At 31.6% G+C, this 15,959-nt stretch overlaps 1 protein-coding gene across 1 annotated transcript; it reads left to right on the top strand.

Annotated features, from left to right (window-relative positions):
- LOC131940856 (tetratricopeptide repeat protein 23) lies at positions 1–14,133 on the top strand. The gene is made up of 13 exons (XM_059299750.1): positions 1–119; positions 1,309–1,453; positions 2,908–3,064; positions 3,160–3,283; positions 3,563–3,719; positions 4,029–4,154; positions 4,982–5,108; positions 5,351–5,433; positions 5,567–5,652; positions 6,390–6,517; positions 7,410–7,559; positions 11,749–11,831; positions 12,018–14,133. Exons 2-13 carry the CDS (start codon positions 1,359–1,361, stop codon positions 12,109–12,111), a joined length of 1,410 nt encoding a protein of 469 aa, XP_059155733.1. The 5' UTR covers positions 1–119; positions 1,309–1,358; the 3' UTR covers positions 12,112–14,133.
- Positions 14,134–15,959: the final 1,826 nt, after the last annotated feature.

A 15,959-nucleotide genomic window follows, 5' to 3' on the forward strand; every position in this document is an offset into this window, starting at 1 on the left:
TTAAACAAACTAGATTACTAACTAATCTAGATCTAGCTTCTAGATCTAGATGATGTACTTCAACTTTTAACTTACTTATTGTAATTTTTTAAACTAAGAAGCAAGTACCTAATATTTTAGTAAATACATTTCGTCATTTATTTTTATTTATTAGTTTAGTAGATCTAGATTACTAGATTAGTACTAAATGTCTAAAACTCTAAAATCTAAAACATAAAAAATTAAAAGACTAAAAGTAAAGTATAGTTTTCAGGTAATCTATCATTTTGGTTACGTAAAATCGCCCGCGGCTATTAATGTACGAAAACATTACCTTATTGTCAAGGCTTTAAATACTTTAATAGAAGTATATTTTATATTGATATATGTAATTGTAATATATTATATTGTGATATGTTTGTGTCAAATATTAGACTATAGACTATAGATTATAAATGAATAATAAACCTAACTAAATCAATGGCTAAATATATCAATATAGGCCAGAAATTAACTTTAAACGGCAGTGTCTGCGAGCAAGATTTACTATTCACTATATAAACAGCAGCCATTTGTAAAATAGAGTGGCTTCCCCCTGAATCTCGCGCTATAACTTTATAGTTTATACTTTATAAAAAAAACCTTAAGCAACATGGCTGCTATAGTAAATGAGCATGGTTGCATCTGTTGGAAACATCGCTAGTCTTCATTTATTACTGAAAAGTTTTAATTCAATTGTTTAAAAACAGGTAAATAAATGAAACAAGGAAACATTTTTGTATTTTAAAAAACATAAATCCTCCTCAAAATGTGAAATAATTATTAAAATTTAAGGAGTCACCTGTTTTTCACATTACAAGTCGAGGGCGATTTTACGTACCTAAAACGATAGATTACCAGTTTTTAGTTAGTACAGTAGCCTATTAAAATATCAAATTTATATAATAAATTATAGGCCTAGATCTATATTATATTATTTACACATTTTACATCTTAACTTGGGCCTATCTAGTTAACGGTAATCTAATAATTAATCTATCGTTTTTAGTTACTTAAAATCGGCCGAGACTAGTCATGGGAAAAAAGGTGACTCATTCAATTTTTATAACTTTTTCACATTTTTAGGAGGATTTATCATGTTTTGAAAGTTACAAAATTGTTTTAAAATTTCATTAGTGTACCTGTTTTAAACAATCGTATTAAAACTTTTCATTAAAAAATAAAAACTAGCGATGATTTCATTCTATGTCAGTGATGTGATTTCAGCTTATGCATGATGTAATCATATATAAATATTTTATAGGATTTATTTTGTATTTAAAATTTTAGGATTAAAGGTATAGTGAAGTTAGACTACACTTAAGTAGTTGCTTTGAAACATGGAGTATGATTTAACAGATGAGGAGATAGCCCCTATAATACCCGTTGTAGAGATTTCAAATTTGAGTCAACACAGGCAAGCTTGGGAAGCAAGGTATAATCTTATTTCTACCTAGCAGTGAATTTCTAAAATGCTAAATAAAATTATCTTAAAATTGATAACTAGTATTATTTATGTTTTCTTAGAACTGAAATGTTAATATTTTACATATGAATGTATGGGTTCCGTGTTGATTTTCTAAAAGCCAAACTGACAAGATTGAAATTTAAAATATGTCTAGACTATGTAATTAGTAATAAACTGTATTGTGCAGATGTTTCTTGATAGGTAATTTCATGTAATTTGATTTGTAAAATAAATAATTTAAGTCTTTTTATAGATATCTGTTCTGGTTAGATTTTTTAATCAATGTTTATGTGATTACTTCACACATATCTTTGGTATTTAATTCAAATCAGATAAAGTGTTGTTAATTAGGCTTTCAATAGTATTTTAACTTATACATATAAGTGAAACATATGAGACAATTCAATAAAGTATATAGATTTCTTTTTACTTTCTCGTATATACGAAGTATAGAGAAAGTATTGTAATCGTGCACAAAAATAACATGAAATTTTGACAGTTTTCACCGTTTTACTCCTCAGTCCTTCATCACATCCGGAGTATAGAGGACTTATTTTAATCAGGCAAAAATTATAAATACAAATATATAAACGTTTTGGCGTTTTATGCGTTATCGAGTTGTAAAAACTGGACTTTGCAATTCTGTCTGTGTATCTGTGTGTAAACACGATAACTTGAGTACCGTTACAGCTAGGTTGATGAAATTTCATATATAAGTATTTTATCAAAATCGTAGATCCTGATTTCCGATAACCGGAAGTGGTACTTTTTCTACTTTGAATTTTTCAAAAGCCTATAAGTTGCGTACTATTTTAGATAGATGCGTGAAATTTCACACGTAAGTAAAAGATCTAATTCTTTACCTTCTATCAAATTTTGAGTAATTTCCGTTGACCGGAAGTATTAATTTACGCTATTTCCGATTGCTCAAAAAACGCATGTAAATTTATAAAGTACTAATAATATCCCGCACTTTTATACACATTTTATTAGGCGTTCACTTGGTGTGGGACGGAGTGGTCTAGCGGTAGAGAGCTGGACTGCTAACCCGTTAGTCTCGAGTTCGAATCCGAGTTCAAGTCAGTAGACCGTCCCTGAGTCCACCTATCTCTGATGGGTACCTAACTCCTGTTAGGGAAAGTAAAGGCGGCTGGGCATAGTGCTGACCACACTATCTCTTCATATGCAGAGGTCACAGAAACAAGTGAACTCTACTTCACTTGCCCTATAGACCGTCAGGTTTGAGTAGCCATCCCCCGTAATTTTGTATTAGAATATTCGAGAAAGTTTAGGGGAGATCACTCCCGGTTTATTTAATTAAAAAGACAAACTCTAAATACAAATTACTTTATTGATAGTAAATTTTCTTGGACTGTTGCACAACATATATTGCATCTACATACAGAAATAATAACTCTCAGGTCAGATACAGATGATCATCATGACGTGGAATATGATGAAACTGCATCTAGTACGAAAAAACATGTAAATGGCAAGGTTAAGCATGACCTAACACCAGCAGATATAAAACTAAAGCAGTCTGAATCTTTGGCTGTTGAATATGCACTTAAACACAAGGTAAGTAATTTTTTTAAATGCCAGTATTGCAGTAATTTGTATTTCATCAATGAATCTTTTAAACTTTTAAAAAAAAGTTTTTAATCTCAAAACAGGTGGATAAAGCTATTGAAGAGAGGATAAAATGTCTTGCTTATACAAGAATAGTGTACGGTTCATCTCACTGGAAGCATGCACAGAGTATTATCAATTTGGCAGAGGATTACATTAATCTAAAACGTAATATACAAGCCTATTGACATATTCATTTTAACCAAGATTTTCACTTGCTGAGAAATTATTAGATACAGTCACTAATGAACCCAAAGTTGTTTTTTAAGTAATTATTAAACAAAGGTTGACTTTAATGTAATATGCCCTTGTTGTATATCTGTGTTGTGTGATTTGTATGACTAATCATGGATAGCTAAAACAAAAGGAAGTTAAATAATGAGTTTTTAGAAATTATATTTTGTCCTATGCATCATTCACTGATCTGTATGTATCTCTTGTTTTTAGAATACTTTGCACAAGCTGAGTATCATGCAGAGACTGCTAAATCAATTATGTTGCATGGAAATCATCTTGCTTCATCTTTAGAAGAAAAAGCTAATTTATTTACAGTTTTAATACAAATTTACAGAATTTTAGGACAGGCAGCTACAGCACTCAAAAAGTGAGAATCATCCCTATTAAATATAAATATTTAATATTTCTTACTACCTTAAGTATTAGAGACAAAAGTATGTAACAAAAATTCAAATATATTTTTAAGTTTCCCCCCCCCCACTTTACACAATAATATATACAGAAACAAACATTTGCTCTACTGGCAACTAAAGTTGTAAGTACATTTAAATAATCAGATAAAAGATTTGTCTTTGATTAATTTTATGTGTAAAATATAATTGCAATAAAAATAAAGGCATTCAGTGTTGACAACTTTTTGTTTAATATATACAATTAAATTAATATCTTTTTAAAGATATAATGAAGCAGAACAAGCATTACAAAAAGCAGATAGAATCTCTAAAGAACTAAGCAAGCTTGAATGTGTTACAGATAAAGAATGTGACCATCTGGATATTTTGTTATACCAAGCAATGGCCAGGTTTTTGACAACTTTTAAAAAATTACTGTTTTCTTTTTGAGATAGTTTTGTTAGGTCTTTGCCTTTAGTGATGTAAAGATGGAAATGAAACTGCATTATAAGACCAGATTTATTTTTTTGATAAAAAATGAGTGTTTATGTCAAAATTAAATTCCTAATCTGCATTATGTTTAATATTAGCCTGTCGCTTGACCTACTTTTTTTTACCGTCAACGAAAACGACAATACAGTGATACCGTTTTTAACAATGTTTCTTGGTCATTTTAGAGATATATACTTAAAAACATTATTTTTGCGTATTATTCAACAATACCCGTCTAGTTTTAACAATGGATGATTAGTGTTTGATGCAAACTTGCCATTTGTACATTTTTTTGGTCTAATCGCTGAGAATATCAAGCAGAACAAAATAAAAGTAAGCAAAACGCGTCAAACGCCATAAAAAACTAACCCACCGTATCACTGAAAATATATAATTGTAGCCATTTAAAAACAAACGCTTTTTTAACAAATTATTTTCTAGGCTACCGATTAAATTTGATAATTAAAATTGGTATCGAAGTAAAGGTAAATAAATGTAGTTTTTAATTGTTTAAGACATCTTGAACAATAATGAAGTTTAAAATCTTAGGCGATACCATATTAATATTATTGTCTGTAGATAAATGTTTAGTTTGAAAACATTGAAACAAATTAACATTCTACAATTTAGTAAGCATCACATTATCATCACTTTGTAAGATATCTACTAGTTTAATAATTGTTATTATTTCTTGTAACTTCCAATAATGAAAATATTTTATTTAGACACTTCAATATTTTTACAGGCTTTACACAAAACAAAAAAAGCATGCATTGGCCAGTGAAAAATATGACAAGGTAATTGAATTAATGACAAAAGAATTTGGAAATGACAGTATTCAGGTTATGCAAGCTAACACTGAATATGGAATGGTAAGCATTAGCCATAAAAATAAATTAGAAAGTATTCTACTCCAAAGAGTAACAGCTCAGGGTTAGTTTTAGAATATGTTATAGCAAAGAGCATGATTTAAAATTGCTTTTTTAAACATTGAGTCTTGCATAAAGTTGTTTGTAAATATTTTATTGTTCCAGTTAAATTTTTATATCCTTTAGTACAAGCAATAAAACTATTTGTGTAAAAGCTAATAAGTATTATATTATTTAACTTTCAGTTAGAACAATCTAAAGGGAAATTTGCAAACCATGACAAGACTATTCAATTATTTTTAGAAGCGCATTCCATTGCAACAGCTATGTATGTATTTCCTTCAAAAATCATGTTTGAATAGTCATTGTTTGGTTAATTCTGTAGCCAGTAATATCAGGCCTAACTTTAATTGCAATTTATCATTTCAATGCTGTTGATAATATGTAATCTGTTTCTCTAGTTACAAAGAAGGTCATCCAGACCTTATAGACACAGCACTTAACTTATCTTTAGCTTATGCAGGAAATGGATGGGAAGAGGCTGAAGGTATATAGCATTTCTACAAGCTTTTATTTAACTTGCTTCCTTGTGCTTTTGTCTTCTGTTATCATGTATCAAAACTGGCGAGTGAAATTTCTACCACTTCTCTGAAACATGGCATGTGGGTCAGTTAATTAATTGAACATTTAATCAATTTTCTAAGAATTAATGCATAAAAATGTTCTAATAACAAGATTTTATGTAATAATGCACAAAAAGGAGAAAATAAATGATTTTTAAAAAAAGAAATAATAATGAACCACTATTTAAATATCTAAAAGTAAAAGAAGTCAAACTATCGACCACTTTGACAACACTGTCCCTGATATGTTAAATAAGTATTTTTAATTTTACATTTTTTACTAAAAAATATGAATAACTTACAGGCGGGGAGAGAATGGAGAAAACAAAAATAAACAGGTGTAAAACCCTTATCATAGGGTGATTTTTTTAAATTTTTTTTAGTGAAAAAGGTTACTGTACAGATAAATATATTATATCAGTTATCTTAAATTTCAACATTAACTTAAAAGTTAAATAAAAGATGCAGAAAGACCAAAACAATTTTTTAATAAGACAAAATGGAAAATCTATTTTAATACTAAATAGTGGCATTCAAAGGTTGAAAATTATATACAATGACTGTTTTAATATGACGGTGTTTAATGGTTTTTTTTTTGTTTTTTTTTCCGTTATCTTACAGAATACACATTAAATAAGTAATAAATAAATTTACATTACAGGGTCAGCCTTGAGTTATTTAGAGGAATGTTTGAGGTCATGTACTGCACTTTATGGTCCAAATCATGGGAAAACCTTAGAAGTTCAAGACCACTTGGCTAAAATGTACATAAGGATGGGGAAAATGAATGTAAGTTGTTCCAAAAAGCTTTGTTTTGGCTATTTCAAAAGTTGAGACTAGTATCATACTTACCTAAATTATATAAATGTTAATATATAAGCTTATTCCATCAAGAATCCCTAACCATCCCTATCCTATTCCTAGCCTTAACACTAAAGCATATCCCTCAACCCAAAAAATTTATTTCAAATCAATTAGTAACCAATGCCCCCCAAGGTTGTTTTTGGTTGTGTTCTGTGTATATTTTGTGTTGTGTTTTGTTTTATGTGATAAATTGTACTGTTCACCTTTGCGTCATACAGCTAGTGTATATATATATATATATATATATATACACACACACACATACATATATATATTTGAGGATATGGAATATTAATTAAGACAAGCGAACTACAGTACGGAAAACACTCCCCACCCCCAGGCATATACAGTCGAGAAAAAGGCGGCATACATACATATATATATATATATATATATATATATATATATATATATATATATATATATATATATATATATATATATATATATATATATATATATATATATATATATATATATATATATATATATATATACATATATATATATATATTTATATATATATATGTATGGCGCCTTTTTCTCGACTGTATATGCCTGTGGGTGGGTGGGGGGGGGGGGATCCTTCTGCACTTTGATCTTGGGGGGGGGGGGGGGGGTCTTTCACACAGTAACCAGTCTTAATTTATTTTTACAAGGTTAATGGGGGGGAGGGGGGGGGGGCAGGACAAATTTTCAGACTTTGTAACTCATACAGGACCACAATGTTCATGGTTCTTAGTCATTTTTAACCTGCAATTTCAATAAACTACTGTAATTTTTTACTTTGAAAAGATTTTATGTTGCATTATCTTAGGATGCAATGCAAATATTGATGTCCAGTTTGCCATCTAAAATGGAATGTTTTGGAGATTATTCAGAATCTGTATCAGAAAGCTATAAATTAATGGGCAGTATCAACTTGTCAGAGGGTAATATTGAAAAAGCCTTACGAGCTTATAAAAAGGTATGTAGTGTTATTTAATTGTTCCTTTTTTTCAACAAGTATAATAATACTCCAGATAAAGCTCGAAAACTTTAATACTACCGATATAAATCAATTAATTGCCGTCAGACAGTTCATGTGTGGCTTCATTGCTCTGACAAAGTTCTATTGAAGGCCGTATTTCAGCATTATAGATATTATAAGTTCTTTCTTATGAACAAATTTGAATCATTGAAAAGCTCTTAGCATATAAAACAATGATAATTTAAAAATATATTGTGGAGTAACCTAAGGATACTTGCTGACCTGCTCAAGAAAAAAAATTCTTGAGGCCAAAGAAATATGACCTTAGTGGTAATATGGATGTAGTGCAAAAATATAAGTTTCTATCTAGTAGATGTGGGATAAACTTTAGTTTTACTAAAAAAAAAAATTAAATTGTCCATAAACTTCAATGAAAATTTATTTATCATTTTTTAATATTTTACCTTTTTTACCCACCCATGCAAAATTGTTATATACTGTTATTTTGCAGAATAAACATTAGTTGATACAATAATGCAATTTTCTCGTTATTAATGCTATCTACACACCACAATCTACCATGTAAGGTTTTTTTTTTCTCAAAAAGGTTTCACAAAATTAATTTATGAAATGTTTGTTTAATGTCCTGAGCATGACTATGCAATGGTATACTTACTAAATCTTTATATCTTTGACTTTAAATTTAGAAAAAAACGAATAGTCTCACATTTTTTGTGACCATTTTGAAAAAACTTATTGGTCTTGAAAACCTTTTGAGAGCTTGGTATGGTTTATAGTTCAAGTACATTCTGTAAAAAAATGATAAAAATGAGCTGACCTGTGCGACATAGCATACGCCTGCTATCTAGTTGTTTTATTTTTTACTTATCGACCATTCATAATTTGTGAATTCGACACCCCCCCCCCCCCCCCACCACGCCCTGTGAAAGCAGCCGTTTACAGACGACAATGAAAATATCAAGCAGAACTTATTATCTCCCCTTAGTTTAAAATAATTTAAAACTAAATTATCTGCCCCTAATAGCCGTCACTTATTCGAACCGAACCGGCTCTACTATTGTAAACATTCGGGGTGAACCACAGCTCACCCGACAGGTGGGGATGAGGGTGGTGGCTAAGCTGCGTGGTGTCTTCTATTCAGGGTTCGTACGCAGTCTGGAAAGTGGAAAAAGTCTGGGATTTAGAAAAGTTAATTTCAGACTTAAAAAAAAGTCTGGAAAATTGCTAGTTTTTGGGCTGGATTTTTTAAAAGTCTGGAAAAAAGTCTGGAATCCAGTTTTAGAAACAAAACTTCGAAGTCCATATTTGCCAACTTTAAAAATTGCTATTTTTAAGTGAATTTACTCCATTTTTTTCCCTGCTCTTTCGCGCGGGTTTACAATGTGTTGTCACCCTTTTCGCTGGTTCGCAGAACAAAAAACAACAAAAAAAAAACAACGGATGCTCAGTTACTACGTCATTGGGAGAGGAAAGGAAGGGGAGGACAGAGATATTTTGTGGCGCGACTGACCGTGTGAATGTGTTACGTCATTTAATGAAAGAATGATCGCCCTCAGAATTGTTAGGCTCTCGATTTTACCCGCTATCTTTCATTGTTTGAGTTTGCATGCAGCCAGTCATAACCAAAAATTATGGGGGATGTGTGTGAGTGGTAGTTTAGATATAATTTATTTGTCTGTAAGGGGTCATCCATTTATGACGTCCCAAAAAATATCAGATTTTAACCCCCTCCCCCCCCCCCCGTTCACACGCGTTCACTTAGGTTGGATTAATATTAGCATTTATTAGATTAATAAGTCTCAAGGCCTTCTTGTGTTCATACCTGTATTTCTGTTTGCTTCAGCGGTCGCTTACCATAGAGGTACTATTTTTATTAAGGAGTCGTCCATAAATGACGTGACACTCCGGAAAAGTCGGTAGGAGGTTTCAGAAAGTGTGACGACACGCTCTTGCAATAATGTTAGGGTAGATATAAATACAGTGTTTTATTTACACGCTGGGATGGTTTTTAAAACACAAGCAGGGGCGGGACTACAGTGCCGCCAGACCCCGCAATGGGGGGGGGGGCACGCCATTTAGGAACCCATAGCCGACCATAATAAATTTTTTATAGTTAAAAAAATAATTTTCTTGCATTTTTGACTTGACGGTAAAAGCTTTTGTAAATAACAAACAGATCTACTACAGTAATGATGTTATACAGTAGCTAACACATGCTGTTGTGTGAAAAAATATATGCCTGAGCTGTAGTGTGAAAGATAGGCAAACGTTCAAAACACGTCCATGACTTATTTCCCTTTTTTAAATAGTTGAATAGGGGTGCTCCTAAGCCCCTTTTAATATATTTGTACTAACAAAATTAAAAAGCAACAACTTCTCTTAATTATTATTTTTTAAGAAATGCATACTAAAGAATGAAAGGAAATATATTTGAAACAAATAATATAAATACAAAAAACATAAAAATAAACATACAAAGCTTTCACGTTTTATATTCTTTTGACCGGCTAAAAACTAGCGGGTAAGCAGTATTACAGCAAACATTTTGAATAGACTAATTCTAAATCTTTAAAAAAAAAATTCAATACAGACTAATGCACTCACACACATGACATGTTGTAATTTGTTTAAATTGGAAAAAAAAATATCTCAAAACCCGATCAGGCTAGAATTGAGCATCCAATGTTTGTATAATGTGTTTATATATATATATATATATATATATATATATATATATATATATATATATATATATATATATATATATATATATATATATATATATATATATATATATATATATATATATATATATATATAGGTATATATATATAGGTATATATATATAGGTATATATATAGGTATATATATATAGGTATATATATATAGGTATATATATATATAGGTATATATATATATATGTATATATATATATATATATATATATATATATATATATATATATATATATATATATATATATATATATATATATATGTATATATATATATATATATGTATATATATATATATGTATATATATATATATATATATATGTATATATATATGTATATATATATATATATATATATATATATATATATATATATATATATATATATATATATATATATATATATAGGCGTATATATTGGGGGGGGGGGGCCCAGAATTTTTTTTTTGCGGGGTGGCCCTTTTTTCTAGTTCCGCCACTGAACACAAGCACAGATTTCAATGCTGACGATTAAAGCTAGACTACCCCGCCCCTTCTTGTAACTACGGTCACTTGTGTGAACTCACCGTGACCCCAAGCACGTAGTTGGTACTGCTTGGTAATGAGGATATGGGGGGGGGGAGTATAAGTCACATCACAGTTCATGGTATGACGTATTAAACAGACATACTGAAGCTTAGTAGACTACTATGTCCTCTCAGTGACCCCTTCACAGTGTCTTGTGTGGAGGGGGGGGGGGGAGGATACCGGCAATTTTTTTTTTTTATTGCAGACCCGTTTCTCAGCTTTAAGCATAAACAGTGAATGAAGTGGTTACAGCCTGCAAAAAGTTGTTTTTTTTGTTGCTCCAAATTTTTTTTTACAAGTAGCCTTTATTAGGGGACTTAACAAGAGCAGACCTAAATTATTACATTACGTTATTGCTCTTTAAAGTAATTAATTCTCACTATTATGCAATACCATTTTAATAATAGTGTAATTGAAATCATAAGCAATTAGATCAAGATCAGATTACATAAGTCTAATGTTTAAAACAAAAGAGCTGCATCATTTTAATCAATTATTTTAATTCTTAACATTTTAAGTAGAGTGGAGTTAGGCAAACTTAGAAAAGTGATTTTCTGTCAATTTGGTTAGAGAAAGTTCAATATAAATATAGCTCAACTGCCTAAAATAAATGTCAATTAAGTATAAGTAATAGTAATGAGAGTACAAATGGTGCATCATTTTATAAATTATTCGCTAACACATCTGTATAAAGTCTGGAATTTTTCTAAAAAAGTCTGGAAAATGTCTGGAAAAAGTCTGGAATTTCATTTTCAAAAAGTAGTACGAACCCTGTCTATTAGTCACCATGAAGAGAATTATATGTATAGATATCATGCATTATTTTAAAATCTATCAATACTTTTTTCAAAAAATTATTTTAGTGTTACACTATTGAAGTTGTTTTACATGGGAAAGATCACAGAAAAACGAAAAGCACTTTGCAGACAATGGAAATGTTATTGTCGTAAGTAGTATCTAGTAAAAATGTTCTTTTTAGATAGGAGTTCAATAACTAAATTGAATTAAATTTGCTATGTTTGCCAAATGTTAAAGCATATTGTTATTTTTTTCCCATAGCCTAAATGTTTGTAATTTAAAAAAAAAACCCAGATTATTAAGATTATATTCAAGCTCTTTAAAATATTTTCAGAAATCCTTCTCTCTCTCAAAAGTTTTTATTGAACAAAGGTGATGACTTGTTAAAGAGACCAAGGTTTAACAGTGTAGTTGGTAGAACAAAGTAATCCATCTAATGTAAATCATGCTGGTTAACCTATTATACTTTACAATTTTAAATAACTTTTTCAGTAAATTTTGTTTTTAATACTATAGATTTATGTATAATTTTTATGATTAAGTAATTTATTCTTATATTATCAGTATCACTGATCTTACGATGCAGTGTCTGAAGAAGGTCAATTCAGAATGTCAAATTGTTTTTATCTCAAAGCAATTTTCTCCATTGAAATTATAAAAAAAAGTACCCTATTGAACCTGACAGTCCATGTAGGGTCCAACTGTTTCAGTGACCTCGGCATATGAAGGCATAGTGTGGTCAGCACTATGCCCAGCAGGCTTTACTTCCCCAAGTCAGGTATCCATTAAAGGTGGATTCGAATTCAAGACTTTGGAGTAGCCTTTGTATGCTTCACTACCCAACCATGCAATCACATACTGAAATTACATGAAACGCAATTAATCGGTTCCATTCTCCTAAATGCCACCCCAGTTAATGAGAACAATGTAGGCTACTTAAAAAATCAAATGGTGTATAAAAACATAATAAAGGAGAATGTTAAGAAATAAACTGGTTTTATTAAGTATATATTCTTTTGAAATCATCTGACTTGAGCTTACTGAAGATGCTGGCTGTTATTAACAGTGTTAACACTTTACTTTTTTGGTCACTTTAAATATTACTCGTTACACTCTAAATTAATAAAACTGGTAGCTGCAACGAGGTGTATGCAAATAGTAGTAAAACATGTAGTGTAGCTATCACAAATTGGACAATGTACATGGGTGGGTGTTTGGGGTGATGTGGGGGTGGGGGCATTCCTGCGATATCATTTGGATTCATTCTTAAAAGACGTGCCCCATTCAGCGCCATCTTTTTTTTATGATTTCAGAAACTGCTTCGATTTCCATCTCTCCTAGTATTCTCATTGCACAAGGTATTAGGCTGGTGGATGCCTTTTATCCTTCCCAAGCTTTTAGTTTGGAAAGGGGCCAGTGATCTTCTGGTGGAGGTTGTTTCTTTCCAGCATTTGCTGCCATTCAGTAGGATGCTAAAAACATTACTTTTGAAAAGTCTGCATTTGTTCTTGGAGGCGATTGATGTTTTTTTGCATGGTTGCTTGTTTTAATTTCAACAGTGTGGTCTCCTTCATAATTAAGTATGTCAAGTCTTTTACTTCTTCTACTTGTTTCTTGCTTCATAACTTTGGGTTTGTTAATGTTTAATTTGAATCCAAAATGAATAGGTCTGTTTAGTTTTTCTTGCATGTCTCTATGACTACTAAATAACTAAACTTAATGGAAGGTAACTGAAGTTCACTGAACATAGCTGAACTTATATACTACTTGATAATTGATTGTTATTTTCACTTAATTTTTGTGACGATTTCTCTTCATAGGCATACCTTTTTGCAACAGTTTACTCACTTTCACACGCAGGCCGTTAAAAAACCTATTAAGAAAGCATGTGTTTCCTCCCTTACAGAATATTGCGAAAATATGTTAGACTAGTGTCATTAAATCGGTTCACTGCATGATTAGTTGCAACTATTTTGGGGTGTTTCTTTTTTCTCTTTTCCATGAACTGATCCGGCTCCTTGTATTTCAAATTTTGCTCATAATTCAAAGCAAAAAAATCATATCTAAAAAATCTCATTATGTCGAGTTACTACTGTAAATACATACATGCATGCATGCATATATACATACACACATATATGTATATATATATATATATATATATATATATATATATATATATATATATATATATATATATATATATATATATATATATATGTATGCCTAATAAAAATTAGTTATGGGTATACAGAATTCTGGTCAATTGTAAATAAGATTTACAAATTTTCTGCATTTTAAAAGTGCAAATTTTAGAAGAACAGGATTTTAAAAATCACCATAAAAATTTATGTGACTTATTTAAAAAAACAACAACATTGTATTTTGGTAGGCTAGTATGCTACTAGGGCCTACATCTCTTTGCAACTTTATGTATTAAAAATAAAGATTTTTATAATACACTTTTGACTACATTATTGTCTTTTTATTCCTGAAAGTTGTTGCTTCATTTGATATGAAAATTAAGCTACATTGTTTTCGATAGACATTACTTTAACCAAAAATTGGGTTTTAATAATTTTGATTACACCATTTAAAAACTAATCGTACTGTTTCGTTGATAAAATGTACCGTTAAGTAGACATTCTTCTTTCTTGTGATCAACATTACCAGCAACATCCCCCCCCTTTGAGATTGCTGTAGGTCTATATCTATATCGAAATAACAAGTAAAATGTGCGTTTTATATTTATAACGTTACTATGGTGATCGAGACAGACGCCGCCGAATCAAGAGCAGGTAAAACCTGTCTGTAAATGTGAAAACAAGTTGGTTGAGTTTGTAGTAGGGCCGACTGGACTCTCCCCTGTGTATCGATGGGAGGGGGGGGGGGCGTAAAACACTGATGTTGATATAAAAAGGAGATGTCATTAGCGTCCTGTTGTATGGTAGCATATTCAGAGTTTCTTCCAGGCATCTCTTCGGGGGGGGGGGGGCGAAATTTTTTTACCGCCCCCCCCCCCCCCCCCCCGAACGAAATGAAATGTATATAATTTATATAGAAAATATATACTTTTAACAGTGTCCGCCCCCCCCCCCCCCGAAGAAAGTCTACCGCCCCCTTCAAAAATTTCAAGTGCTCTCCCCCCCCCCCCCCCCGAAGAAAAAAGTCTGAGCATATTCTTGGTCACAGAAGGGCGGGGTATCGAACTACTTGAGTAATATTTTCTACTGAAAGTTTACCGATAAAACAATGCTTGTAACAGTTTCACTAATAACTAAATGGATTTAAATCCACTTTTCTGTACAAATTGCAACCCTTTCCACCAAACGGGATGACACAAGATGCATGTTTGCTCTCTATAGAGAAAACTAGGCCACGGCTAGGTCGACTAATAACTGATCATCAATACTATATTTGTCCGTCCATACACCCATCCATCCAATCCATCTAATCATCTATCTATTTATATGTGTGTCTTAGTTGTACACCATAATCCGCAGTGACAAGTCCAATCTCACCGAACCCCTCGGGCTATATATACAACCAAAGTTAAGAACCATTGGCAGGGGAGGCTTAACATACATTTAAGGCGTTCTCACAGCTAGAGGCTTAGCAACCCACAACGGGGCGAACTTTCAATATGGAGTCCCGTCTACCCCCATGTATATGCCTGTATATGTTGACGAGGTAAGACAACCATCAAAGAACAAAATGTCCACGAGCAACAAGACGGAACGTTAAAAAAAAGTGTCTGCAGATGACTTGGACGTCTGAAACATATTTCGACAGCAAACGGGGAATTCCAAATGAAGTAGAACAAGAGCCCATTATCTCATGCTAGTTTGCAAAATCTATGTATCAATTTTTTAAAAAATATGCAAAGTTTGTATCAGCAAAAGTTGTAGGTAATGTACGCATCCTTATGGCATAATTATGTTAACAGGTCCGTCAAGTGGTCGTCCTGCACAGAGGGTCAAGGGTACTACATCATTTAACTATCAATTAAACCTGAAGCGCCCCGGGCCCCTTTGTGAGATCTATGAAGTATACGTATACGTTTTTAAATTGCGCTATTCACTAGGGGCAGACTACTAAATTGGATGACTAAATCGACTCATGGAGTATCCTGCCGTGGTCATGTGACCTGGTGCCGTAGTGCTACCGTGCTTCGCCATGAAGGGTCGTCCATAAATGACGTCATACTCGTAGGGGGAGGGGGGTCCGTAAGTTTGTGACGGTGTGTGAGGGGGAATCAGATGGTATGATGTCACTT

The sequence above is a fragment of the Physella acuta genome, unplaced genomic scaffold (genome assembly GCF_028476545.2).
Source record: "Physella acuta isolate Inbredline_101_S28 unplaced genomic scaffold, ASM2847654v3 ptg000334l, whole genome shotgun sequence".
NCBI lineage: Eukaryota > Metazoa > Mollusca > Gastropoda > Physidae > Physella > Physella acuta.